The 26,744-nt window shown below is 38.8% G+C and overlaps 1 protein-coding gene across 5 annotated transcripts in view; it reads right to left on the bottom strand.

Annotated features, from left to right (window-relative positions):
• Nucleotides 1-26,019, bottom strand: part of LOC101848205 (chromatin-remodeling ATPase INO80) — a 37,895-nt gene extending 11,876 nt beyond the window's left edge. For 2 of the 5 annotated variants that reach the window (XM_005099163.3, XM_035969985.1), the window contains exons 1-25: nucleotides 25,857-26,019; nucleotides 24,046-24,166; nucleotides 22,128-22,282; nucleotides 21,036-21,139; nucleotides 19,064-19,131; nucleotides 18,445-18,576; nucleotides 16,910-17,042; nucleotides 14,918-14,967; nucleotides 14,245-14,388; nucleotides 13,594-13,647; nucleotides 11,512-11,715; nucleotides 10,748-10,952; nucleotides 10,175-10,242; nucleotides 9,611-9,635; nucleotides 8,213-8,421; nucleotides 7,379-7,474; nucleotides 6,254-6,456; nucleotides 5,541-5,625; nucleotides 5,119-5,236; nucleotides 3,754-3,839; nucleotides 3,289-3,456; nucleotides 2,435-2,534; nucleotides 1,527-1,631; nucleotides 990-1,095; nucleotides 560-634 (exon numbers count right to left, since the gene is read on the bottom strand). In XM_005099163.3, the coding sequence (XP_005099220.1) occupies nucleotides 560-634; nucleotides 990-1,095; nucleotides 1,527-1,631; nucleotides 2,435-2,534; nucleotides 3,289-3,456; nucleotides 3,754-3,839; nucleotides 5,119-5,236; nucleotides 5,541-5,625; nucleotides 6,254-6,456; nucleotides 7,379-7,474; nucleotides 8,213-8,421; nucleotides 9,611-9,635; nucleotides 10,175-10,242; nucleotides 10,748-10,952; nucleotides 11,512-11,715; nucleotides 13,594-13,647; nucleotides 14,245-14,388; nucleotides 14,918-14,967; nucleotides 16,910-17,042; nucleotides 18,445-18,576; nucleotides 19,064-19,131; nucleotides 21,036-21,139; nucleotides 22,128-22,273 (2,684 nt within the window). In that variant the 5' untranslated portion in view covers nucleotides 22,274-22,282; nucleotides 24,046-24,166; nucleotides 25,857-26,019. Of the gene's footprint in view, nucleotides 1-559; nucleotides 635-989; nucleotides 1,096-1,526; nucleotides 1,632-2,434; nucleotides 2,535-3,288; nucleotides 3,457-3,753; nucleotides 3,840-5,118; nucleotides 5,237-5,540; nucleotides 5,626-6,253; nucleotides 6,457-7,378; nucleotides 7,475-8,212; nucleotides 8,422-9,610; nucleotides 9,636-10,174; nucleotides 10,243-10,747; nucleotides 10,953-11,511; nucleotides 11,716-13,593; nucleotides 13,648-14,244; nucleotides 14,389-14,917; nucleotides 14,968-16,909; nucleotides 17,043-17,564; nucleotides 18,238-18,444; nucleotides 18,577-19,063; nucleotides 19,132-21,035; nucleotides 21,140-22,127; nucleotides 22,283-24,045; nucleotides 24,167-25,590; nucleotides 25,772-25,856 lie in introns of those variants that run through there. The other 3 variants (XM_013082998.2, XM_013082999.2, XM_035969986.1) reach the window with 3 other exon arrangements.
• Nucleotides 26,020-26,744: the final 725 nt, after the last annotated feature.

Here is a 26,744-nt window from a genome sequence, read left to right as displayed (position 1 = left end):
TGTACACGGCATGCTAAAACACGTCATTTCTCTTGTGTGGTGTCGGTAGTCTAGTGGTCAGGCTACCAGAGTCAAAATCGTAAGGTTGCAGACTTCAGGGGTTCGAGCCTTGGACCGACGCTGTGTCCTTGGGCTAGACACTTTAGTGAGTATCTAGTCATAGACAGAGAAAAATCTTGTCAGTATGTTAGTATTTTAGCACCTATAAAAAGGCAGCTTGCACTGTGCACTTTCCAGGAAGCTGACATTGTTTCAGAACGCTATCAGATCTCCTGGGGTAATAATATAGACTGTAAAACGCATAGAGCTTGCAGTTGAATGGGATTTTTGCGCTATACAAATGCTATCCTTTATTATCATTTTTTCTGTCATCTTCAGTTAGTAAAGCAAGATGAAAAACGGTACAGAGAGACAGAAAAGAAGTGAGACCCTTTTGTTTATTTCTGTCCAATGGAAAACAACAAAAGTATATAAAAACATACATACAGGTACATAAAATAGGAAGCAATGTTTAAAAGAACACAAAAAGTTGAAAATGCAAAAATAAAGGCTGATGTACCTCTTCTCCTCTTGCCAGACAAAGTGCTGATGTATCCTATAAGCAGCTTTCATCAAGATGAACACTCCAAGCCATCTAAAAAAAGGATGGAGAAATAAGATAAGTCATTCATGTCTCTTGATCATGATACAAGACTTATTTAATGATTTTCCAATTTGATCAACAAGTAGAAAAGCAGAGTTTATATTAAAAACAAATGAAAGCCATTACATAAAAGAAATATTTCCGAATCTCAGTTTCACAACATTCTGTGACCGCCAAATGTGTTTAAGATGTCATCATAATCATGTTCACACCCATTGGTCTTCTCCTGTGCCAATTAAATTAAAAGGTGAGGATACCCATACTAAGGTTAGGACAGGCATTAATTACACTGTCCTTCAAGCGGAGGGAACACCCGGGTCTCAAAAACACAGCAAGAGATACCAACCTGACCAGGAGTCCCCCATACATGTGGGCATGAAGCTCCCCTGAGGACAAGTTGATCAGGCGAGAGAACGAGAAACAGCTCTGAGAACTGGCATCAGCCAGTGGCTCTGGCAAAGAGAAAAGCAATTAAGCAATTAAACAGTGATAATAAGTAATGGGTAAGTATACCATCATTGAATATAAGAAATTACTTCCATCAACTTTGTCAAAAAAGGAAAAACATTGCTTCTTGTGCTCAACAGATGACATGGGAAGACTGTGAGACTCTCATCATCTATCTTATCACTAGATTACTGCTACACCCCTCCCCCCCAAACTCACACTCATACTCCATCCCCATAGAACATTTGATTGGACAAAACATACTTTAAAACAATTTTACACTAGAATACAGGACATTTTTGCACAAAACTACACTTCCATATGAGTGCGTGTGCGTGTGTGTGTGTGCGCGCGTGTGTCAGTGTGTGTGCCTCTTAAATATATGTGTATGCCTGTACCATATACACAAGCATACATCCACAGATAGTAAACAAACCTGATGACTGTCCAAACAGAGATCTGTGGATGTTGTCAGGTGAAAATATGTACAGCATGTTGAACACAATGTGGTGACGACTGGGGAGACAGTCCTCCAAGTAACCTGAGGAAGGGTGAAGAGCAGAAACATGTGATAACAACGACTGAGGAGTCAAAGAGAGAAGAAACATGTCTTAACAACGACTGAGGAGTGAAAGAGAGAAGAAATGTGTGATAACAACGACTGAGGAGTGAAAGAGAGAAGAATGTGATAATAACGACAGAGGTGAAAGAGAGAAGTGTGGGATAACGACTGAGAAGAGAAAGAGAGAAGAAACGTGTGATAACAACGACTGAGGAGTGAGTTTTAGTTTTAGTAGGAGTTTTATGGCACTTGCAACACACAATAAGGTCATATAGGTCCCGAAGATCAGAGGTGTTACAAGACAGTAAAAAACACAAAAAAGAAGGAAGGGAGATAGAGACGATAGAATTTTTATAGGAAAGAAAGAAGCAAACCACACCAGAGCACCTGCCAACCACCCATTGAGGAGTGAAGGAGAGAAGAGATGTATGATAACAGAAGAGTGAAGGAGAGAAGAAATGTGTTATAACAACTGAGGAGTGAAGGAAAGAAGAAAATTATGTGTGATAACAAAAAACTGAGGAGGGAGACACAGAGAAGAAAAATGTGACCACTAGGCATGACCTGCATCGTTTTTATCAGTTGCGCTTCTATATGATGTTTCGTTACACTCCAAAGAAACTTTTCAACAGTCTAAAGTAAAAACTGCACCGATCTCGTTTTTATCAGTTGCGCTTCTATATGATGTTTCGTTACACTCCAAAGAAACTTTTCAACAGTTTAAAGTAAAAACTGCACCGATTAAAGCAAGAAATAACAAATTTTATTCCAGACCCACATACCTTCTCTGTAGACTAGTTTTGGCACAACCAACGGAGAAGTAGGGAAACACAGGGCGGACTTGGGCTCATTTCTCTCAAACAGCTCTGGGTGGTTGCAAACCTTGGAGGGAATAGGTAGTAAGAAAGTTAAACCCATTTGTCAAAATAAACCTTCACCATTGTAGGCCTACCAACTTTTTAAAAACACAGTCAGGGACATATAATATTATGACATGAAATGGCAAGAAAAGCCAATAAAAACCATTCTAGATTGCGACTGCTGTGCTTGCAGCAAAATTGAAAATCTACCAAATTTTCCCACCAACACATTCTACACTGTCAGCTGAAAGGGACAAACAGTGGATGAGGGAAATACATCCATGCTCTACTTGGTGGCTTCCTTGCACATAACGATAAGTTCATCTCTCAATGGCTCATTAGAGTGCTGGAGGCTGAAACGTCCTCTCAAATTCCCAATTTTCAAGTATGGGACAATCCTAGGAAATGCAGGACAGTAGGCAAGCCTATTGTCTGGAGTGTTTTTGTATTAGTAAGCATTTTTACAACACTTGCAACAAAACTAGGTCAATAAGAGCTGAAAATTGGAGGTTTTACAAGGGAGTAATAAACACATAAAAAGAGGAGAAATAAGGACGATAGATGTTTGATAGGAAAGAAGAAGCAAACCACACCACGCAGCTATCAACCACCTGCACCCATTGTGTTACCACATTAGAGACATGAATTATAACAGAATATATACTCAGACTTTCAAAAACATACTACACGTTTTATATTTACTGATTGGCAGCTTTGGATTAGCATCAACAGAAGGGTGCAGTGGTCAAAATCTCTCCCCCACTGGAATGTCTCACCTTTCTGAACTGCATGACAATGTTCATGAGACTGCTGGTGGTGGACTGGGCCGAGGAGGCGGAGGAGGTGCTGGAGTAGAGCAGGTCTTCGATGGAGATTTTGTTCTTGATGGCCCTGTACAGCATGCGCTGCCGGGTGGTCAGGGGGCAGTACACCAGGATCTCGATCTGAAGTAGGTCATGTGACAGTCAGTTCACTTGTTATTTAACACCAGTGCTCGGTAACTCTTGGAATCAATAATACATTTATTGTTTCATCATTTCAACATGGATGACGTTAAATATATTAATATCAAAATTCATATTTTCAGTTAATAAGACTGCCACTACAACCCCAATCAGCTGTAAATCTACTGAGTCATGACAATGCCATAAACCATGGTATCATCTTATTTCATCTTAAAATGTTTAAGTGGTGTCAATTTTTTACAAAAGTTACAGATTATGCTCATATTTCAGACTCACCTTGTCAGAGAGTTCATTTTCGACATCTTTCTTCACTCTTCTCAACATGAATGGTTTCAGAATCATGTGAAGTCGGGAAAGTTGATCTGGATAGAGACAAATAAATATGGTACTAAATGAACAAGAACAAGGTTGGCACCAACAATCAACTTATATCCATAATCCTGAATTACCTTATATATTTTTAAATGCCTTTCTTACAGATGGCACCTCAGACAGCTCATCATCCACAAATCATAACTATCAAAACCCTACTTTTCTGACTCTTTTACCTAATTTATTACCCTACCAAATGTGCAAGACACTATTTAGAAATTGATACAGTCAAACCTGTGTAAGACGGAATCGCAAGGGGGCCAGAAAAAAATTCCGTCTTAGACAGGGGAATTTAGGAGGAGATGGGGAGATGGAGGATGGGGGGGGGGGGGGGGGGGGGGGGTTCAGAGGCCCAATCGGTGGGATCAAGGATCTCTTGTCCGATCGGCAAGCAGTGTTTAAAACTTCACACCTCTCTCAATTGCTACCCTGTCTGATAATGACATGTCAGTCTTACGTATCCAATTACCACCAATGCTTGCCTTTCATAGAACCACTGTTTGACCTATTAAAAACAGAAACGTTTGACCATCTCATTTGCTTCCATCCTTAGCCCCATCCACCAATGCCACCCCTCACTGCCATCATTGTTACAACGATTTGATTAACTCTTTTCTCGGCTGGCCGTACGATCAGGGCGGCAGGCATTGGTCAATCTAGTTCCACACCTCTGGCTTCTGGCAACCAAGGAAAGTTTCCGTAGTGGCTCGCTACTCGAGCACTCATGGGCAGTCGTGAGATTTCACACCCAACCTACACTGACCATCTGCATCGCTCAGGGCTCACATGATGGGGTAACATCTACCCCCAAATTGCACCCCTACTCCCAGCGGCATGGCCATAGCATTAAGTTTAGAGCCAGGGGAACCAAACTTGCGATTTTTGTTTCAAATCAAGGCTGAGCGGGCAAAGCATTTTCCGTCTTAGACAGGTGAAACCCTCGAAAGGGAGCAGATTTTTTATTCCATTTCCGCGGAGGACAGTTTTCCGTTTCATACAGGTAATTAAAGAGGAATATATCAAGGGGGGAGCGGGGAAATTCCGTAAAGACAGGTTTCCGTTAAGGCAGGTTCGATTGTACTTGTAATTAAAACTCTTTTAGCTTATACTACAGTGAACTGCAAATGAATAGTTCTACAAAACAAATCTTTCAAAACTTTTTATAAGTAGATATAAAAATAGTGTGAACAAAAACATACGATCATAAGAAAAAGAAAAATGTTCTTACAAACATGCAAAATATACAGATAAAAAAGGCATGAAACTCACTTTCATCTATCCCAGACTGTTTTTCCACATGACTCTCGATGTCCTTTGAAAACCATTCATTGAACTCATCATGAGAATCAAACAAAGTCGGCATTATAAAATGCAACAAAGCCCATAACTGAAATAAAAGAGCAAAAAGGCAGACTTAATATCCGTTTGTCATCGTTCAGATTTAGAACATGTAACAACAAAAGGACAACTTAATAAATAGAATCCAGCAAATCACAGTACCAGATCTTGCCCATCATGATCTATAAAAGCAACACCATGACTACATTTTTTCTTAACTTATCAAAACACCATTTATCATGTGTCTCAATCTACCTTTAATTCAAACTCTCAAAGAAATAGCTTGAGTGTGTAAAAGATATTTGGTCTGAAAGATTGTTTTAGCTGAGGAAATAGAAAGCAGGATTTCTCACCTCTGCCATGCTGTTTTGTATTGGAGTTCCAGTCAACAAGAGTCTGTTTCGGCAGTTGAAATCCAAAAGGATTTTCCAACGCACACTGTCAAAAACCAGAGAAATATGCAATCAGTTTTCATACACAAGTCTTTTCATATATCTTGTCGCATCACCAGTAGTGAAGCATCAGTCCACAAACTTGAATCCCTTTATTGTGATAACAATAACCTTTAACTAACCACTTCACTTCCCCACAATCAGAGCAATATCTAAAATCATGCATTCTTCAGGATCTGGCATGCCCCTTGAGCTTTTCCTATGCATGCCAAGCTCATAATAGTTTCTATTTCAGCAAACTGCACTGACACAGTGAAATGCTAATGCCAAAATGTGAAACATTAAAACTGCAAACATAATAATAAATAGCATTTGAATAATGCAAATTTCAACTCAACAGCAAGCTTTATGCACTTTACAATATATATTATTACCCCAGCAGACCTGATAGCATTCTAAAAAATCTCAACTTCCTGGGAAGCATACAATGCAAGCTGCCATTTTATAGGCATAAAACATACACCTTTCTCATTTGCAAAAGGAGACTTTGACACTGAAATGCCAATGAAACATGAAAGCTGAAAACATAAAAGAAAATTTCCCTATATAAAAAAAGCATGTTTTAACCACACACAAAAAATCAACAACACACAAAACAAATCTCAGAGGCAGACCTGGAGGTGCTCTTGATGGCTTGAGCTTCGTCCAGCACCATGTACTGCCACTTGATGCGCTGGAAGTACTTCACGTCCTGGATGACCAGCTGGTACGAGGTGATCACCACATGGAACGAGGCGTCCTCCGTGTGCAACGACTTTTGGTCCCAGAACTTGCGCAGGATCTTGCGGTCCTGGGTGTTGCCCCAGTAGGGCACAACCTGAACGAAAGGCAGAACAAAAATATACAAAGGCCATAATCAGGTGGGGGCCCATTTTATTTTGTCTGTCCTCCATGCAAAAAAAAAAACCCTTGAGATATTCTCTAGGTTGATTCAAAGACAATATCCTGTTTTTTGCCCATCCCTCGAAGTCAGCACCATAATATAAAGAAAAAAATTCCATTTATTTACAGCATCAAAGAAATATACATGAGAACAAGGATAAAGCACCAAGGAAAAAGCAAGAAGACAGTTCTCTTGCCATCCTCATAATTTTCACACCAACAAAACATATACAAAGTATATATTCTGAAAAATATCATATCTTTTTTCATCGCCATCTGTACCATTTCATTTGTTTAACAAAAGCAAAATAATGTGACTCTGCGATAGCAATTCAGTTATAAATGAATAGACCAATTTTTATGTCGAAAGCTATTTCTCAGAAACCAGAAACCTAGAAAAACTATCACTTAATCCATGAAAACACAAAAAATCAACGAGCCATGACGTAGATATTCAGTCCTTGGCACTCTGGAGTGAAAGGCAATGAGGAAGCTGATAGGCTGGCAGGCAGTGTCGTGGTTGATGGTGAGGTGAAATTTGACAGAGGAGAAGTGTTGAAGACCCTGGAGAAAAAGTTGCGCGATGAAGAAGACAGGGAGACAGCAGAACACCACGCAATCATAAGGATGCGGGAAATGGGGATAGAGAGGGGAGACGGAAGAAAGGAATGATTATCTGGAAAGGAAAGACGTCGCCATAATCAGACAGCAAACAGAACAATCTATATGAATACCTTGCGGGCTTTGGTGCTGGGGGTAACAGAGTACTTATGGACCTGTCCGGTGTGCAATGACGTTGCTCAAGACAGGTAATTCAAGTAATACCATGAAAACAAAAAACAAGCAAACAAACTGACCTTGAACTTGGGGGTAAACCTGGACACCTCTTGCTGCCAGTTGTGGAGCGTTGAAGCAGGAGCAATCACAAGAAACGGGCCCCAGATACTCTGGACCTGGAAAAACAATTTTTGATGAATCTCCATTTTCACACATGTTAGTTTTACTCACCAGAATATTTTCTACTGACTTTGGACTGTCTTTTGACCAAAAAAACATGTTTTACATTAGCACTTCGATATTTCTATTTCATTTCTTTCCCCATTTTTTATCAAGTACAAGCCGAAGAAAAAAATCACTCCAAGTTAAAATGCATGTTCAACAGCTCTTTGGGCATTATACGGAATAAAGATTGATCCCACTTCAAAAGCAGTCAAAACTAGGAAAACTTTATACTCATAGTTTAAGAAAGCCCCCTTGACACTTCATACCAGTAGCCCAAGTTGCTAAAGCATTTATTACGTCAGTGACCGAGCAGCAACTGAAGTTGCCCTAACCATCACGGCCCATCACAGAACATCCTTGAGAACAACAAAACACTGAAAGTTGTTTTGGGCACAGGTCCCTTTATCTTAAATGCATGAGGGAAGACACAGAAATACAGAACATGAAGCAGTGTTCACAGCAACATTTCTTTATCATACAAATACAAAATTTATGGTATCTAAGCTCTGAAATATTCCCACAAGAACTAAAACGCTTGAAAAAGAATATAAATATATACAATCATTAAAATCTAAAAAGAAAGAAATATCCTTTGCAAATAGTCAACTGTGCTTCCTGTTACTGGCAGAGCCATAAATAATTGTGAAAATGATTTGATATATACTTTCACAAGAGCTCATGTATTTTACCTCAGCAAGATACGCAAGGAAGGCAATGCTCTGCACTGTTTTGCCCAAACCCATCTCGTCTGCCAAGATTCCGTTGATGCCCTGGTTGTACAGGTTGGCGATCCAGTTCATGCCCTTGAGCTGATAGCCCTTCAGTTTGCCGTTGAACATATCTGGCTGGGCACTCTGAGCATCTCCAGTGAGGGTCGGCTCTGACAGACCTTTATCCACTGAAGGACGGGAGAAGAGTTATCGAGTTTGACTAAAGAGATGCAAATCAGTTGACATATTAACACTTTGCAGTCACATAGCCAGCAGTACAAAATACCCCATTGGGTCACCCAGCCAGGGGAACGACTGCAACCGACTTCTCGGGCAGCTGCGCCAGGTGACCGGAACGGATAACTTTCGCAGTCGCAATATTGCGCCAGGTGAAAACAAAGTGTTATGTCATTTCATTTGTTATTTGGTGAAGAGCTAGACAAGGTGACGGACAAACACAACAGAGGGAAAGTTAAGAAAAGTTTAGTTTTTAGTTTTAGAAAGGAGTTTTTTGTTTTTTTTATAGTAGAGGGTTTTACAGCGCTCGCAACTGCATAAAGTCATATGAACGCCAAGGGGTGGGTGTCAACGGAGAAGTCTACTCTTTACAGGGAATCAGACTTAGACTGCTCACCTCTCTAGCTTCAACAGCACAAGGTCTGCTTCGACTATCAAGGAACCCCGGAAATAGCAGGTCACAAGAGAGTGGCAAACATACATAAGAAGTAGAGGAAAATGACAATAGTAAGGATCAGGAAAGAAAAAGCAGCAGTTCCCTGTTGTAGATCAGGCACAGTTATGAGCATGACATGAGTCAGCCCATTTACAATTCTACTATGCTTGAGCAAGAAATGTTCCCCCCTTTGGGAATGGCCTAAAGACACTACAGTCAGTGGCACTGCCCCGGGGGGGTATTAGTAAGAGTTTTACAGCACTTGCAACACAATAAGGTCATACAAGTGCAGAAACTTGGAAGTATTACAAGAGAGTAACAAACACAGAAAAGAAGTAGGAGAGATCAGGACGATGGATGTTTGATAGGAAAGAAGGAGTAAACCACAACAGAGTACCCACCAACCACCCGCAAAGTTAAGAAAAGGATCCACCCACCAACATTTGTGAGTAAGCTAACCAAATGCTGTTTTCAACCACGCATTAATGAAGAAAATACAGGATGTTTAATTGGAATTTAATTACAGGAATGTTTATTAACACTGTACTATTATGAGGATTCATCAAAGGTAAAAACTAAACACCCAAGAAAGAACAAAATGGACGCTATAAAATATAACTCAAGTATAAACTGACAAATCATAACATGATCAGGAACATTAACATTATCAATTACATCAAAAGCAAAGAATTGGTTCTACTTACATGCATCAGAATCAAAAGCTTTTCTCTGAAAAATAACATGAAAAAAATGTGTTTGTTTTTTTGTTTGCTCAATACAGGTCACAGAAAAAAAATTATCCACAAATTGCTTTTGGTACACAAACATCAACACCATACTTCAACATGTATATAAAAACCAGCATGACTTCCAGCATTCCACAGTGAATAAGTTCTATAAACTCTGGACAGCTTACGAGCAGCATTTTCACTAATAAAGTAGCAGATTGAATCCGCAATAAAAGACTGTCACTGTCATAAAATATTATCCATCATTCCTTTTCCGAAACATAAAGGAAAGACTGCTACCTTAGTGCAGAGGCCATTTATATTGCCCCTGAATAAAACAAAATGTATGATTGTAAACTAGCTGTTGGACACGATACAAAGAGCAAGAAAAAAAAAAAACACTAGACCTAGACTACAGCAGACATCACAACAATCTAGCAAATTACCCCCCCCCCCCAAAAAAAAAAAACAAAAAAAAACAAACCTGAAAAACATTTTTGTAATGCTTCCCATTGAAAATGTTCTTTGCTATCAACTTACCTGAGTTTGATGCATGTTGTAAGCAGATTCTGCGTGATCCAGGGCCATTTTCTTCATAGCTTCACCATCTAATGGAGAGAAGAGATTATAAATAAACACACAACACACAGGAAAAAGAAAGTGACAAATCATTTCTCTCAACAAAGTTCTGAGAGGGAAAACAGTTACCAGAGTACGAAAAAGTAAAACATTTATACAAAGCGATTTCCATGGAGAAAAGGTAACCCACCTCTTGAATTCTGAGTCAACACTCAATTTAAAAGTTATGAGATTCTCTCACCATCTATTCCAATTTTTAAAAAAGGACTCCTTCCTTTAATATACATTAACAGGAGCACAAAAAATCAACAATCTATTCTCTAAAGCAAAAATCAAAATGCTATGCTTAAAACTTACAATAAAGCATGCATTCAAATTTTTAAAAACGGCCACATGTCTTAGTAACACCAAAAAGAAGATGAAAATACCAAATCGTCATTCCACCAATCATCTATACATATGAGCCACCTTAGGTTTATGCCAAAGGGGTAGAAAATCATGTAACAACCTACAACATTTCAAGAGTGAACTAACCATAATCATCATCCAGCAGCTCATCCTCCAAGACTCCCCCGTTGACGTGACGAGATGATTTCGTGCTGCGGTTACGCTCATCCAGTTGACCGAGAATCTTGTCCTTGCGCTCTGTACCCTCCCCTGTGATCTTGCGGGCCATAAAGTGAGCATACAGCTCCGTTTGAGTGATCAAGAAGTTGAGCTTACGCTGTTGCCTCTTTGCCTACAGATAAAAACCAAGAAATTTCAACCACAAATGAAAAGTCATTAATTTTTTGCAGTCATTTAAAGCCTATGATGAAAAACACAGCATTATCCCAATTTCCAATCTAAGCTCCTCCAACTTCTGCGTGTGCATTTCAGCTTCAGACTAAAAAATAAAGTTGTTCCCCAATCCTATCTGGACATTGTTAGTGAAACCAATTCCTGTCCATGCTGCCTTTACCTCCCCAACTCAAAGTCAGGTATCCATTACTGCTGGGTGGGCAGGAGGGAGCGAAAAAAATCAGTGTCCGAACGGGGGCTTGAACCCGGACTTTCCGCTTCGCAGACGAGCGCACTAACCACTCCGCCACCACACCCTCAGCTTTAGACTACCTCTCCCAATTATGTTATGGTCTGTATAGCTTACACAACTTGTTGAACTGTTCCAAAAGACTAATTATAAACTCAGTAAAGTTGATCACAATTTGACATTTTTTTTAAACGAAAAAATTAGGAAAATCAATAATTTCCTGAATTTTTGTAGTCTGAAATACGTGTCACAAGAGGGTATTGTCTACCTCCTTCAACTCAATGTCCAGTTTCCTCTGCTCCAAAGCCTCCTTTTCAGCTCTCTTCCTGTGCTCCTTCTCCACTTTCTCAAATCTCTTCCAGTAGATGAGCATCTCGCGGGTCAGCCTCCGTGCTCTAGAAGGTGTTTCCTTCATGGTCTTCTGCGACTGGAGAGAAGCTCTTCGGCATTCACGCATGGCTTGAGTGGAAATCTGAAGAGTACACAAACAATAAAAGGTAACAAGACTATCTCGATGTTACTCAAAGAGAAAACAAAGGTGCTCTTAGCTGCTTCTTACAAAGACACCTATGGGCCCTTTTATGTTGTCTTACTTGCACTCATACAAAATGAGTGAAACTATTACATCTTATGAAATATAACAAAACTGCTATCTGTTAAACTGATTAAAATTCTATCTTTATATCTGAATACGAAAATTCCATTTGTTACACCGAATGACTTTTAATAAAATTCCAGGCTGCACATAACCTGAAAACATGTCCTTTGGAAAAACCGGCAAGATTCACATCCTGTCCAGTAGCAAACCTAATTCGCTAAAACAAGCTCCACCTCAGCCCATGAAAACTTGGGACATACTCCTGGACCTATCAGTTTCATTTGTCTCTACAGAAGTATACAGTTCAGGGTGACTGCCAACCCGGCTTCTCAATTTTCCAGGGGGGGCTCATCCATTTTCCAGGGGCATGTTAATTAACAATGACAGTGCGCACTCCATCTATACACACACATGATATAGGTACATTATATCCAGTCAACAACATGTCAGTGTGGGACTAGGGTACTGTGTGACTTAGGTATTTCAGTCTGTTCTTAATTATTAATATTTGCATTTTCCCCTCATTATATTCGCCTACATAAACAATATAAAAATGAATCTTGTTTTGAGCCTGAGAAAAGGCCTAGAACCAGAATATCAACTGTCAAGAACCAGTTTGGGTGTCAAGATTTATATAATAAACATGTAAGACACAAATTATTGCTCAAACACAAGTAGAGTAGTAACTCGAATGGCTCCAGTAGACCTATTCAGTGTGAGAGGTGTAAGAACGGAGGGAGGGCAAGATGCAGTGACACTGAAAATCTGCTGTGAATCTTGAACAGAAAGCTAAAATATAGATATACAACACATGTAATTTACTATCACCCATCCAATGAAATGCAAACCCTTACTTAGTTTTAAAAAACACGGCTTACAAGGTAGGAGTCCGATGGATCCCAATTCCATACAAGGCCTGCACCAACGCGTGCTTTCCAGAGAGCTCAAGTAGTAACCAAACTTCTAAATACATAAATTTGCTTTCAAGTTCAGTTTTTGTCACTCAGGGTTGCCTTCAACCCTATCTTCCCTCCCCTGAGCATATCATTTTTTTAAAAATCAATAATCAGCCTATTCCAAAGTCCTATGCTTCGCAGTGCTCAGACTTTGAATAAACTTTGGCGACCCCGACCATTGCCGGCACTCACAATGTGATGCGAAGGCGCAGGTTCACTGACCGGTCACGATGGAGAGCTCGACAAGACACTTGTATAACTTTCTTTTCTTCCTTTTTTTAACAAGTGACAGCGCTGGACAAATATTGATTTAACTTCTAGGCGACACAGCGTTCGTAATGTGAAACCTGCAGGTTAAAAATGTTGCATTATCAGACTACTACCGGCAAATTTCTGGATAGTAACGAAAGCGACAGTAGATCTTGATTTTCCCAATTGAGCTTCGGTACAACACATACACTTCCGCTTGCTGCCATAGCCGCCAGTTCACCTGAAACGTACTCAGACCAGGAAAAGCCGAATAAATATCACAATGGCAACCAGCAAAAATGAATCCAAGGACGTTATCGGATTTGATTTTCAAATCTTCCAAAGCTTTTATGTATTTTGGCAATTTGCAGATTTCCTCAAATTCCCGGTGTATTCCTGGGTCTCCACAATTTTTCTCAAATTCCCGGGAGATTCCAGGGGGCCCCGGCCGGGGCCTGGCAGTCACCCTGCATACTCTTCCAACAGAAAGACATTTCAATGTAAGATAAGTATGTTCAACAAAGCCGATATACAGAATAGTAGTCACCTTTTTCATAGTGGCTAACATTTCTTTCCGAGCGGATGCTTTCTGTTTCTGTGCCTGCAACAGAAGATACATTTCAAAACATGAAACATTTGTAGAATAAGTATAAGACCATTTCTTAAATAAATGAAACAAAAATAAAATCTAAGAAATCACTTGACCCTCAAGTCAAAACTCTCCATCCTCGATATGTAACTGAATTTAAACATATACATTACATCATCCAAACCCCATGAGTACTCCTTGATGTGAAAGTATACACAATGCTTAATATATGGACTTATCTAAGCTAACAAATAAGTGATGGAGAGCAGATGAACCAATATTGAATAAAAATGCCCATAATAGCTGATTCAGTTGAAACCTGAAAGCCCTGTTTTGGAGCGGGGTTTTGGGGGGGAATTATAATTTAACTTTAAAACAACAACAGACACACACAAAAAAAGAAGAAAAAAAAACACATGGACCATAAAAATATAAAACCCAATGACTTAATGAAAAAAAGTGTAAATCTTCTGAAATAGAGGTGTAACATGAAAATTTGCTCACAGCTTTAAAAGCAATGGTCACACGAATAAAATACATGGTGTAAAATTAGTGACCACTATTAAAAATCTAAATCAGCCTATTCCACTAGTCAAAATAAATACTTACTCTTGGAATTTCTTTCTTCGCTATAGAGATCCACAATTTCCTTCTTTTCGCATCAGCTTGTTCTGGAGTTAGTTTCTTGGGCTTTTTCTCTCTCTTTTCCTGACGTTTCGCCAAGAGCGCTTCGAGAACTGAAGGATCAATCTCCTGTTGAGAAAGGAAAATACTCTTTAAAAACAGTAGTACAGCATCAATATATTTACATATCATTATCTAAGGTACATCAACAAAATTGAGTGTTACTAGTCACTTTCCCCACACTCTAAGCACAATAGTATTATCATTAAATTTTGCAATTATACAACAAACTTCCATGTTTTTATACTTGCGTCAACACATTGCATGTGATAAAAAAAATTTAAGCGGAATGAAAAACTTCAAAAATGTTTTCTTGAGGACATGAAGCAAACTAAAAATGCCAACTGACAGTACTCTACCATACAACTGTTGAACAACATATATTTCCTAAACTTTTCTTATGCACTCATCTGGCCAAAGCATCCTTTGGCTTATTTCAACAATGTGTTTGCAGCAGCTATAGGTCGATGGTATTGAAGGGGCCGCTTTCTATGTGCATCTGCAAAGAACACAGAGCCTAAAATATTCTAAAGCAAGAGTAACTTGTCCATTTATTCTTAAACACTAGTCATCCTCAGCAAAAGCAAATATTCCTCACCTCTCCATCCTCATCAAGTGTGCTTTCTTTCTTTAGCTTTTTCAACTTCGCTGAAAAAAAGAAATTTTTAAACATGATAATGAGCAAGTCAACAACAAAAAATGCAGTTACAAGCAGAAAAGTATAAAAAAATATGTGATGGTCTCCGAGAAAACCTGTCAGAAGAGTAAGGGTTATTTTGAAATACCTAGGCCTAAATTAAACTGAAATTTTATTTCTATCAAAAAGTAAACGTAAATATGGAAAAAATTCCACTAAAATGCTACTTAAATATTCTTTAACAAATTATTTTGATGACACGTGCAACTGACAAATTTTGCTAAAATTTTGAATCGTTAACTCATGCCACAAGCAATAACTTTCAAATAAACACCTTGGCAGAGATGCCAACCACAGAAAACTGAAATGAGTATTGGGAAATATGAAAATGTGTATTTTCAGGGGAAAATGTGTATTCCCAAAGACCGACCTACCAACTAGTAAAATGTTCAGGGTGTTCAGCAATATTTCCTGAAAAAAAATTACTAGCTCACCAGCTCCAAAAAGGGAGCACACACGCGTACAATATTTGCGCACTCAGTCAACAACATGTTAAGTGTTCAGAAGTATTTCAGTCTATTATAATATTTTCGTCTCATAATTATATATAAAAAAATTAATCCTGCTTTGAGCGTTCGGAAGGGCCTAGAACAAGAATTTCGACTATCAAGAACCAGTCTGGGTGTCATAATTCATGTTATGAACTGACAGACTAAAATTATTGCTCAAACTCAGAGAAGAGCAATAACTTGAATGGCTCAAGTAGACCAATGCAGTGTGAGAGTTGTAACAACTGTGGGAGGGAAAGATGCAGTGACACTGAAAATCTGCCAGTCGTGAACAGAAAGCTACAACATACACTGTAGGTATAATTTACTATCACCCATCCAATGAAATGCGAATACTCTATTTCAATAACACAGACTTGCAAAGTATGAACGGTCCTGATTCCGCACACGGCCTGCACCAACCCACGCTTTGCAGAAGCTCTAATCAAAATACTGAAATTGCTTTCAAGTTTTTGTCCTCTCGTGTTGCCTTCACACACCCCCCTCCCCCTTGTATCTTAAAAAAAAAATCAATAATCCCCTCCCCTATTCCGTAGTCCTATACTTTGCCACGCCGTTACTCCAACCAAAGACGGTCTTTGCTCACACGACGCTGTATTTTTATGATGCGAATGCACGCAGGGTCACTGACCAGTGACCGGTCACGATGGCGAGCCACACAATCTAAAAATCGGACGACGCTTGTATTTTCTTTTCTTTTTTTTTCCACAAGTGACAGCACAGAGACGAGTCGGAGAATTTATTAAATTTTATTTGCATGGCGACACAGCGTTTAGATCTATACTGCACAACCAGCATGTCACAAATGTTGCGTTATCAGACTATTGCTGGCAAACTTCTCTGTGGTAAAGAAAGCGAAAGTAGATCTTGATTTTCCCAATCGAGCCTCGGTATCACATACACTTCCGCCTGCTGCCTGTCCGCGTGAAAGTGAAACGTACTCTCGGACGGGTAAAAGCTGAAAGAATAATATCACAATCGCGACCGACAAAATTGAACTTACTGACCTTATCGGACTTGGTTTTCAAATATTCCAGTTCCGCGATACTAAGACTATTTGGTCAAAAGATGGGACTTGAGATAATTAGGATTACTCGCCCAAGCTGAATCTCGTATTTTCCGCATTCCAGAATGCGTATTTTTTCATGAGAAGTCATATTCGCGTATTTTCAGAAAAAAATCGTACTAAAATACGTAAAATCGTACTGGTTGGCATCTCTGCCATTGGCAATGTACTAAAAGAGAGGGTATTTTATAACCTTACTCAAGGGACATGAATACATGAATATTGTAGGTTCACAAATAGACAGAAGGACTGCACACGAGGTTTAATGATTACAGCTGTTGAGATATATTGAAGCATTTGTTTAAAAACACAACAAACCTTTTGCTTTCTTTTCCTGCTTCTTTTGCTCCTTCGCCATTTTCTTCTTGTGACCAACAATGGACTTGCTGTGCTCAGGATACTTGTCATAGTTAGACAAAAGTCCTGTACTGTAATACTGGTACTGGCGGAGCTGAAAACACACAAAAGTAAATGAAACAGGTTGCATTCTCTGTTTGGCTCGAATACACAAAAAAAGGCAGTAAGGGGAACATTCCTCCTTGCATGACTGAACTCTATAGTTCAAGGAGAAAAGACAATAAAAATAATGTCTGCGTTTAACCCTACATGCCACCTATTTTTGCCCTATATGCTCCCAGTTAGCCACCCATTTTTCGCGGGAACAACAAAAAATAATACAATTTTAAATATCATAGCTCCCAAACCGTAAACTCCATGAAATTTTCAACAAAGACTCATTATATGTTGTGGCATATAAAAAAACATATTCAACTGGGTTATTAATTTCAGCATCCTGCAGATACTCCCACTGCAATTCATCAGCTGGCTGGGTACGACCGCCATGCCCACCCATGCCCCGCCCCCCTCTTCGATCACCACTATCACTGGGTATAGTTTTAGCTCCATAAGCTAACCTCATTGTCACAGTCAGAATCATAGCTGTAACTGTTAGACTCTTGTTCAAGCCTATTACCTTGATGAAAACTTTCCCAGAAATCCTCAGAAACATTGAATGACTCATCAGAGTCAGAATCATTACGATGAGTTGCAGTGCTACAGTTTGGTTCCATTCTATCACATCAAAAACGTCTTGTTTTTCAAAAACTAATGATGAAAAATTGGCCACGATCAACAGTACTGAAGTGGAAACAGGTTCTGAACAAAGGGACATCACCCACGAAATCCGGCAGTTTCGTACATGTGGTAGATCGGCAGTTTTGTTAAACAAGTATTAATTTCGACTTAAAGCGGCAAACCAGCGCTGGTGCTGTGCTTACGTCGAAAATGGCAATGTAACGGTTTAACCCTTAATAATACTATTATTAGGTTATTTAAGAGAGGTTTTTATTTAACGTTCATCTCCGAAAGGACCATGCCAAAAGGGTTGAGAGCCTTGAAATTTCAAAAACATGACTTGGGTTCAAGAATGTAGTCTGGTTGCCAAATCAGGGCCATCCGTTGCGTAGTCAAGCATGTTACCAATTGACCTAATGGGGCATCCCTGAAGAAATAAACATTTTGAAAAAAAATACAGATACTATTCAGGACTTAAAACTATTGAGACCATCAGTACAAACTGAGACCTAAAGAATAAACAAACAAAATAGAGAGAATGATAAACCTGGCTTCCAAACAATTAGGTCAAATTAGTGCCAAAGATTAGAGGTGGTACAAAATAGTAACTAACACAAAAAAGGAGGAGACATAAGGACGATAGATGTTTGACAGAAAAGGAGAAGCAAACTACACCAGAGCAACCGCCAACCATCCACTGCAGAACTTGCAGAGTTGTCCACGGTACAAAGAATATAAAAGAATCGGTGATTGAAATATATAAAAGAGACTCCACTTACATCAGGGTCTTGGTAAAACTTCATCTGGTGTTTTTTCCTCTGCTTGTGCATGTGTAACATGAAATGCAAGTCTTCCATTTTCATGAGTTTGTCATCTTCCTCATCTGAAGATGTATCACTCAGAAGGATGTTCTGTTAAAATATTCAGACATTTTGGGGAAATGTGAAATGGTTTCATAATTAAGTATCTCTTTTGGAAGTAAAAGAATATAAAACAAGTTCTAGACCAAACTCTCTCCTAATATTTGTTAAATATTTTTCTTTTTTAAAACATAAGTTTTTCAAAAGAAAACAACATTACAACAATCTATTACTTTTTACTGCTTCAAACGGTTGATAGTCATCGACTACCTAGTTAATTCTTCAGTAGTAACAACTTTCGAAAAATAGAGTGACACTTCGATACAAGTACAAAAAACATCTTAACTCTTATATGATTCAAATGCAGCTACCAAGTTAATGAGAGAACAAAGACCTCAGGCAATAAAAGCAGCTGCAATAATGTGTGACATAGGCTTAAATGAAAAATAGACAATAAACCTGTGAAAGAGGTGTGGATATTTCAAAAGAAATTTTCTAATATTTATCCCACATTAAAATCTCAAGACATGACACTTACCCGAATCCATCGTCTGCTTTTCTTCACTTTACTGAAGTTGTATAGTCGGGTCTTATCTGCTTTTCTTTCTGAAATCACCACAAAAAAAGTATATTTTTTTAAATGCTAAAAAAACACTTCAAATATTTCTACTTTTTGCCTTTGCAAAGATAAACACACCTAACAGAACTGATCTACAGCTTGCATCCAGAACCAGTTGCCTCATTCTTTTGAACCCTTAAAACCCTGAATTTTTTTTTTTTCATATTTCCCTAGAATCCTGAATTAAAATTGAGATACTAGAAAAAATTAGTTTGGTTCATTGTTTTATTTACTGTGTCTTTAATTGTTGTTAGATTTTACTGAAGCTTGAAAATGTTATTCATATATGAATGCACAGTCTGGACAAAACGGGAAAAGATTAAAACACTGGTTTTTAGGACCAACTCTGAGTAAAGTCGTGTGTATGATCTCTGACTCCACTTCAGTCAAAGTATCATTAGACCCAGCTGTAGATCTAGCCTCTGGTAGCTCTAATGGTGATCCCCTGCCACTTCCACTATCGTCAAAATCATCATCCTCGATGTTATGTGAAGCATTGCAATCGTCTTCAACGGTCATATTTATCGATACATCCGACTGGGAGATCATATTATTGGGGTCTGGTTCAGGATAAAAAATGTCAAACATTTTGCGGCCTGGGCCTGGCAGCGAAAAGTCACTAATTTTTCCTAAAAAACTTGCAATATTTCCTAACTTTCGATGTTGAACTGCTCTTATGACAATATCGGTACTTTCTGCTCGCGACAGAGTCATCAATTGTTTCTAGCACTGGGAATTAAAAGATAAAGTTGACCAGCGGTTACCAGAGGGCATAGGGTTTTAAGGGTTAAAGCTAGAATATTTAAAAAGATATACTCCACAATCAATATTTGCTCTTATACCGAAAATTACTCTCCATATTCTTATACATGTACATGTATGCTTAAACCGAACACGTTAATCCGAAAACAGTGGTAAACCAAAAGATAATCAAATCCCCAATCTTTTTACTATTTTGCCTTCGTAAGATAAGCCAAAAGGATCAAATTTCTAAACCAAAAAAAAAATGTATATTATTATATCAGCTAAATCTTCACCTGCAACCCTCACGCAACTCAAACCATCACAAGTCTGACGCGTTTTCAGATAGCAAAGCAGGAGAAAGAGACTCAAACATTCATGTGTGCTGATTGCAGGCCAGAGAGAAGCATTGCTAGTGCACTGTATGCTTATTACATTTATCACACACTTCAATGAGCCTACACGCTGTGCATAGACCAAGTGAGCCTAGGATAACAAATGTACTTTTGTTGCGTGACCTTCACTTGACCATTGCCTATTGTCTTAGCAAAGTTAGGTCACATAGGCCCTACACATTTAATAAGCATGTAACAGCATACAGTGTTTCTTGACGGTAGCATCATTTCCAGGAGGATTCAGGGAGGTTAGACTGCCTCACCCGCTTTCCAAGGGAGGCGGTGGCCCTGGCGAAGAGCACGCTCTTCGGGGCTCCAAACATTCCGAACTGATAGGCTACCACACACACTGGCATTGGGTTTTCTCTCTTCTCTGGACTAGCACAGCATAATGAGCAGAACTGTGTGCTCATCTACTCTTACATCTATTCTGAGTGAATTTTCGGCAGATTTAATCCAGTTGACAACGCCAAAGAGAAAGCATAATGCTTGCAACCTCAAATTGCAGCAAAAGAGGCAGATTGGTAGATGATGAAAAAAACTTTCAAAAAGTGAAATTTGTCACAAGCATGGTATTCCCAACTCCATGCTGTCAACAAATACCACTATTTAAGCAACCCTCTCTTAACCGAAAACACAACCAAGCTGAAGAAAATCCGCCAGTCAACGCCACTATATAACAAATGAGTTTAGAGAAACAAGAAACAGTTGACATCTTGAAGGAGTACCACAAATATCATCTAGACTCATCATACCATATTTTGAAATGGTGATTCCATTGACAATTTTGTTGTCATCATTGTCTCTCAGACTCGACTTCAATATGTCTGCCTCAGTGTCTGAAGGATCACAGTCAGTTCTGGTTTCAGAGAAAAAAAAAGCAAAGAATAAATATCATTCAATTTTGGGACCATACATTTGCTCAGATTTTAGCAACTTCTTTCATTCTAACTCATCCTTTATAAACATAGCTAAACAAAGCTTGACTTAATCATACGCAAAAAAAAAACGTTTAACAGAGTTTATGAAAGTCCAAAAAGGCTTAAGATGGTGTCTTAATGATCAGAGAAGACCAACCAAGAAAAAATTCATAATGTGAATGGTAACACCGCACAACCTTCCAAATGTAAAACCTAGTCGAAATTGTCAAGGAAAAAATTATCGTCATAGTCATAGGTAGATGTCTTACACAGTGTCATTATAATGTAAAAGAATGCAATAGGGGAAAAGACAAGTGGCTGTTTGTACAGGTGATTGTTTTATACAGGTGATCATTAAAGCAGGTTGTGAAACCTCAAAGTGCCTGTGAAAGTGCTAGGGGTGTAAAATTAATTTTTAATTAATTTGACCAAAGCTTGCCACCCTGAGCGTACTGCCATCTTAGACAAAAGTTTCTTGAATCATTGTTACAAGCACAAGAGGAGTGGAATTGGTTGATTGTGCTTATTACACTACGAGAGGAGTGGCATTGGTTGATTGTACTTATTACACTACGAGAGGAGTGGCATTGGTTGATTGTGCCTTTTACCAATGGGTAAGGCTAAGGGTAGAAACAAAAGATCAGTGGTCCTATGAGATGCAAGCACAGGTGGCAATAGATAAGTAAGACTGACGCATGCCATTTTCAGAGAGGCTAGAAAACCATTTCAGAGGTGTAAAGTTTTGGCCGCTGTTTGCCGACCTGACAGGCGACCATGACCCCACCAGCTGGGCCTCTGGAACCCCCATCTCTTTCCCCTTTAAACTCCCTTTGTCCACACGGAAAACGTCCAGGATGGAATTTTTTTCTGGCTCCCTTACAATTCAGCTTTAAACAGGTTCGACTGTAAATATCAAGAAGTACTCACATGTCGTCAACATTTTCAGACAGAGCATTTTCCACATATTTCATAAAGGGTTCCAGATTGAGCGCAGCCTCCAGCTGCTGTATGTGCAGAGGCTTCGCCAGCAGACGCCCATAGTTGTGCTCTCTGGCAGCTGTCTCAGTCGTCATCTTTTCACTCTGTAACAACAGAAAAGGTTAAACCATTATAAGTACTTTTACAGGAGAAAGCAATCAAAAGACAAGAAGTTGAGGACATGCTAATCAATGGATTTCAAGATAATGAATATTTATTTCACCTGAAGCAAGGCAAATAAATCTGCTTTCCGATGATACCAATAACTCCACGTGCTCAAAAATTCACGAGCGCCTGATTACACCACGTCGTGACATTGGACACATAATATATAAATATTTTATATATATTGTTCAAGTCTGAGTTATGGGGGTTTTTTTACTTTAGTTTTAGCATGGGTTTAACTGCACTTGCGACACAAGTAGGTCATATAAGCGCCGAAGAGACTTTAAGATTGATCATTTATCTATGCAAACAAAAATCAGTGGGTAGGCTAATATTGCTCACATTTTAATTCACTAGACAAAGTAAACATTTCCCTGTCCACTGAGAATGGAGATCTTAGTTAGTTTTAGTAGAAGTTTACGGCGATCACAACTGCATAAGGTCATATGAGCGCCAGAAGATTAGAGCTGTTACAAGAGAGTAACAAACATAAAAAAGAAGAAAGGGAGATAAGGACGATAGATGTTTGACAGGAAAAAAGAAGCAAACCACACCAGAGCACCCGCCAACCACCCACTGGAGATCTTAGTACAAATTTTGACAGAGTAGCAAATGATAAGAGGGTGACCCACTGTAAAACTAACATTTTTACAGTCATTTTTTTAAATCTTAGGCATACCCCCTGCTAGAGCTTTTATGTGGTAACTGACCGATCAAAACTCCCAAAAGAATAACCCGAAAAGACAACATACTGAAAATCAGACATCTCCAAACAGACTTTTTTTAAATATACAGTCGAACCTGTGTAAGACGGCCACCCATTGTGTAGGAGAAAAGTGGCCGTATAAGACAGATGGCCGTCTTAGGCAGGACTGATCAAGATGAAGAAAACAAACCATTCCTTTCTGAGGTCCCAATGGAGGTAGCCGTATTGTTGTTGCTGTTGTTGTTGTTTTTGCTGGGTTAAAGTTTTCTTTTCGTTCTTTTATTTTGTTGCTGCTTTTGTGCAAGGGTGATAATAAAACAAAATGTGTCAGACAAGGAGGACCAAGTGCTATGGTAAAACAAACACATGGTGGGTCGCCACCACTTGGAGAATGAGCGACGCTTCTGTCACACATTCATGTTGTCGTCCATTGTTACTTTGAAACAGACTGGGTAAACAGTCACCAGGTCACTCATCTCACTTATGATTTGTATATGAGTTCTGGGCGGAGCTTATGGGTTATGAGGGATCACACGCTTACCTCACCAGCAGCTGAAAATTGTTACCTACTGGTCAACAGTTGGAGGGGCCCACGCAACATGATCGGTTGGAGGGACTACCTAACAAAAAAGACAGGTGATTGGATTATGACGGTTCTCCCAAAACGCCAAGGGCCAATGCACAATTTATGACAAAACTTAATGGAGTCACTAAGGTGGCCGTCTAAGACAGGTGTTATTGCTGGGTGTGATAGGGGTTGCCTGTTAAAATGTGGCCGCGGCGGACAGGTGCCCGTTTTACACAGTTAAATTATATAGAAAAAATCCAAGGGGGGAAATGGAAAGTGGCACTCAGTACAGGTGGCCGTCTTATAGAGGTGGCCGTCAGGGCAAGTTCGACTGTATAATTAAGATCTTTTCACTCCTGTATTCAGTTAGAGCTCAAAACAAAAACACCTATGACACAAAGTCCCCTGCTGAATCGAACTTTACTTACTTCTTGTTAGAGTCAGTGCCACTTAAATTCAACACTCTTCATTGTGTGGGTCAGATGACAGGACATGAGCTTTTCGATAATGTTCACATCTTTGAAAGATTAGGCTCCCATCAGAATCAGTCTGCAGAAAAAAAGAATAGCTGAGGTAAGAATCACAATTACAGACACTCTCAAAGGGCATCATCTGTAAGGACACAATATTACAATCTCTCGTCTGCACTCAAGTTCTTTTCTCTTTATAACCATTATAACCATTTCTTATACTATCTCCAGATTTGGTACCAAGAGTACTGGAGTATCAACAGTACCTAAGGGGTAGGGATTGGATATTAATAATTCAGGCCAAAACAGGATTTAACCACCCTATATTCCTATATATATATTTTCAGTCTCCAAGCCCAGAATCCTGCCAAGGCCCGGCCTTGCCTAGAGAGACAAACTTACGCTTACTGTCTTGACAATGACCTACTCTTCAATAAAAAGAAACATCATAAAAAGTAAACATTAACAAAAAAACATTGCTGTTACCGACTCTACAATCTTCATCATATCATTATCATGCAATAATTTGGTTATCATGGCATGAGAACAAAATGCAGTAGCTACTACTACTAGGCTACAGTGAGTAGGGACCTCTATTCTTCATGGGTAGAATTGATTTAATTGAATAAGTATCCTCCCTCAACTGAACTTCTTACTGTGTGAAACCAGATTCCGACATAAAAAGTGAACGATAGAAGCAACAAATTAAAAACTAAAAACTGAGAAAAAATAAAATTCCTCACGAACATTAGATCTAGATATCTAGATTCTAGAATCTAGATCTAGATCTATGACTGAAGTACTGAAACTGGAAGCCTGCAAGAAGATCACAAAGTTGCAGTCACCAGACGAGATTCTAGATCTAGAAAGAATCTAGATATAATATATATTAGATCTAGATCTAGTATAATAGCCTGAAACTTTTTCCAAATATGATAGAAATTCTAGTATGACAATTGAAATTTGAAAACCAATGTATAAGGAGTAAACACCATCAAGTCAGACCCTATAAATCTAGAGATTCTAGATCTAGATAATCTAGATAATCTAGATCTAGATTCTAGGAGTAGGCCTACACATTGGACAGATTCAAGGCCTTGTGAGCTCATTTCTTTCTTCCCTGTCAAGGACTAAAAAAAGCCTAGCGGCCTAGCCTAGGCATTGGCGATAGAGAACACTAGAATCTAGACCTTTAGTATCTAGGCTAGGCCTACTTATCCTAATAATATAAATCACACTGCAAGGAAACCGACCCCCATCGCTATAGAGACCATTTCACTGTCGGTCTTCTTTTCGGACCAACAAAGCAAATCGTTTACAGACAATATCATTTAGTTTCAAAATGCTATGTTCGACGACCACAAAAGAAAGCTTACTATCGATAACATTTCATTCATTAGAATTTGTCCTCAGCGCTGAGAAGTCAACAAAGGGCCAATAAAGCGTTTCTGAGGTCGCCAATTCTGTAAATGATAACAAACCCGTTGCTCCATTCTTTCTCACCTTTCATTCAGTGCTAACATGTAAAATTTCGATTTACACCCACCATCATTTTCCCCACACGGAACTGTCACATGTGGCAAGAGACACTATTTATTCTCAAGTCCTAATTTTATTCAGGATACCTTGTTGATCTTTCCCCAGTTCCCAATGTTTGCGAGAGCAAGGCCGCATAGACAAAGTTATCCTAGGCCTAATTTCCAATTTCAACCATCATCACGAATTCCCCTGTAACAAGGCATCCTGTGACATAAACACAATATACAAACATGATTTATCTCGATATGGTCGGCTTCCTAATGTGCAATGTAGTGGCACAGCACATCGCAGTGCCAATATGGCGTATACGCGAGCGAGTTTGCCTGCGGTTGGCAGCCACAAAACGACCGACAGCATGACTTTCTTTTCGAGAAACGGGGTAACCGCCATCATATTCAATACTCTCTAATACCTTAAAGTGAGAGCGTATTGCGGTGTTTGGAAATCTACATCTGGTGAACTGCAAAAATTATTGCATAATCTACTTTTGTTTGTAATTCATATTATTAATATGATATAAAATTATCTCAAAAGTTGTTCATTTTGCAAATTTAGCTAAAACGAGATTAAAGATTATTTCGTAAAATCAATTTCCGTAAAGAGACGAGAATAAATTAATTTCCGCTGTTGGTTTCCTGATTTCGGTTGATAAATCCATGTTTTTTAAAACCTTTATTTCAAAAGCTGGTCTCATCTTTTCTTACAATTTATATTGATATCAGGCCTAACCTACCAGGCGTATTTTAAAAAAAGAAAATGTTTTGACTCTAGGTTATTTTTAGGGTAGCCAAGCCAAGGCCTCCTAGGCCTTGGCCTGGCCAGGCCTCTGCCTTGCCAATGAGGCCATTCATCGAAATGGACACTTTAGGGTAAGGTATTTTGTAATTATGGTCCATCGAGGGGGGCTGTCGATAACAGATTAGAATTGATAGAAGCTGGTTACAAATGACACATTATCATTATTATTACTATTTTTTAAATTATTGTTATTATTATTATTATTATTATTATTATTATTATTATTATTATTATTATTATTGTTACTATCATCATCATTATTTTAAAAATTCAATGCGTGTATTTCAATATTCACTCTCTTTAATTTTACATCCAAAGCA

The sequence above is a fragment of the Aplysia californica genome, unplaced genomic scaffold (assembly GCF_000002075.1).
Source record: "Aplysia californica isolate F4 #8 unplaced genomic scaffold, AplCal3.0 scaffold00204, whole genome shotgun sequence".
Lineage (NCBI taxonomy): Eukaryota > Metazoa > Mollusca > Gastropoda > Aplysiida > Aplysiidae > Aplysia > Aplysia californica.
This window is presented reverse-complemented; position numbering and strand designations above follow the sequence as displayed.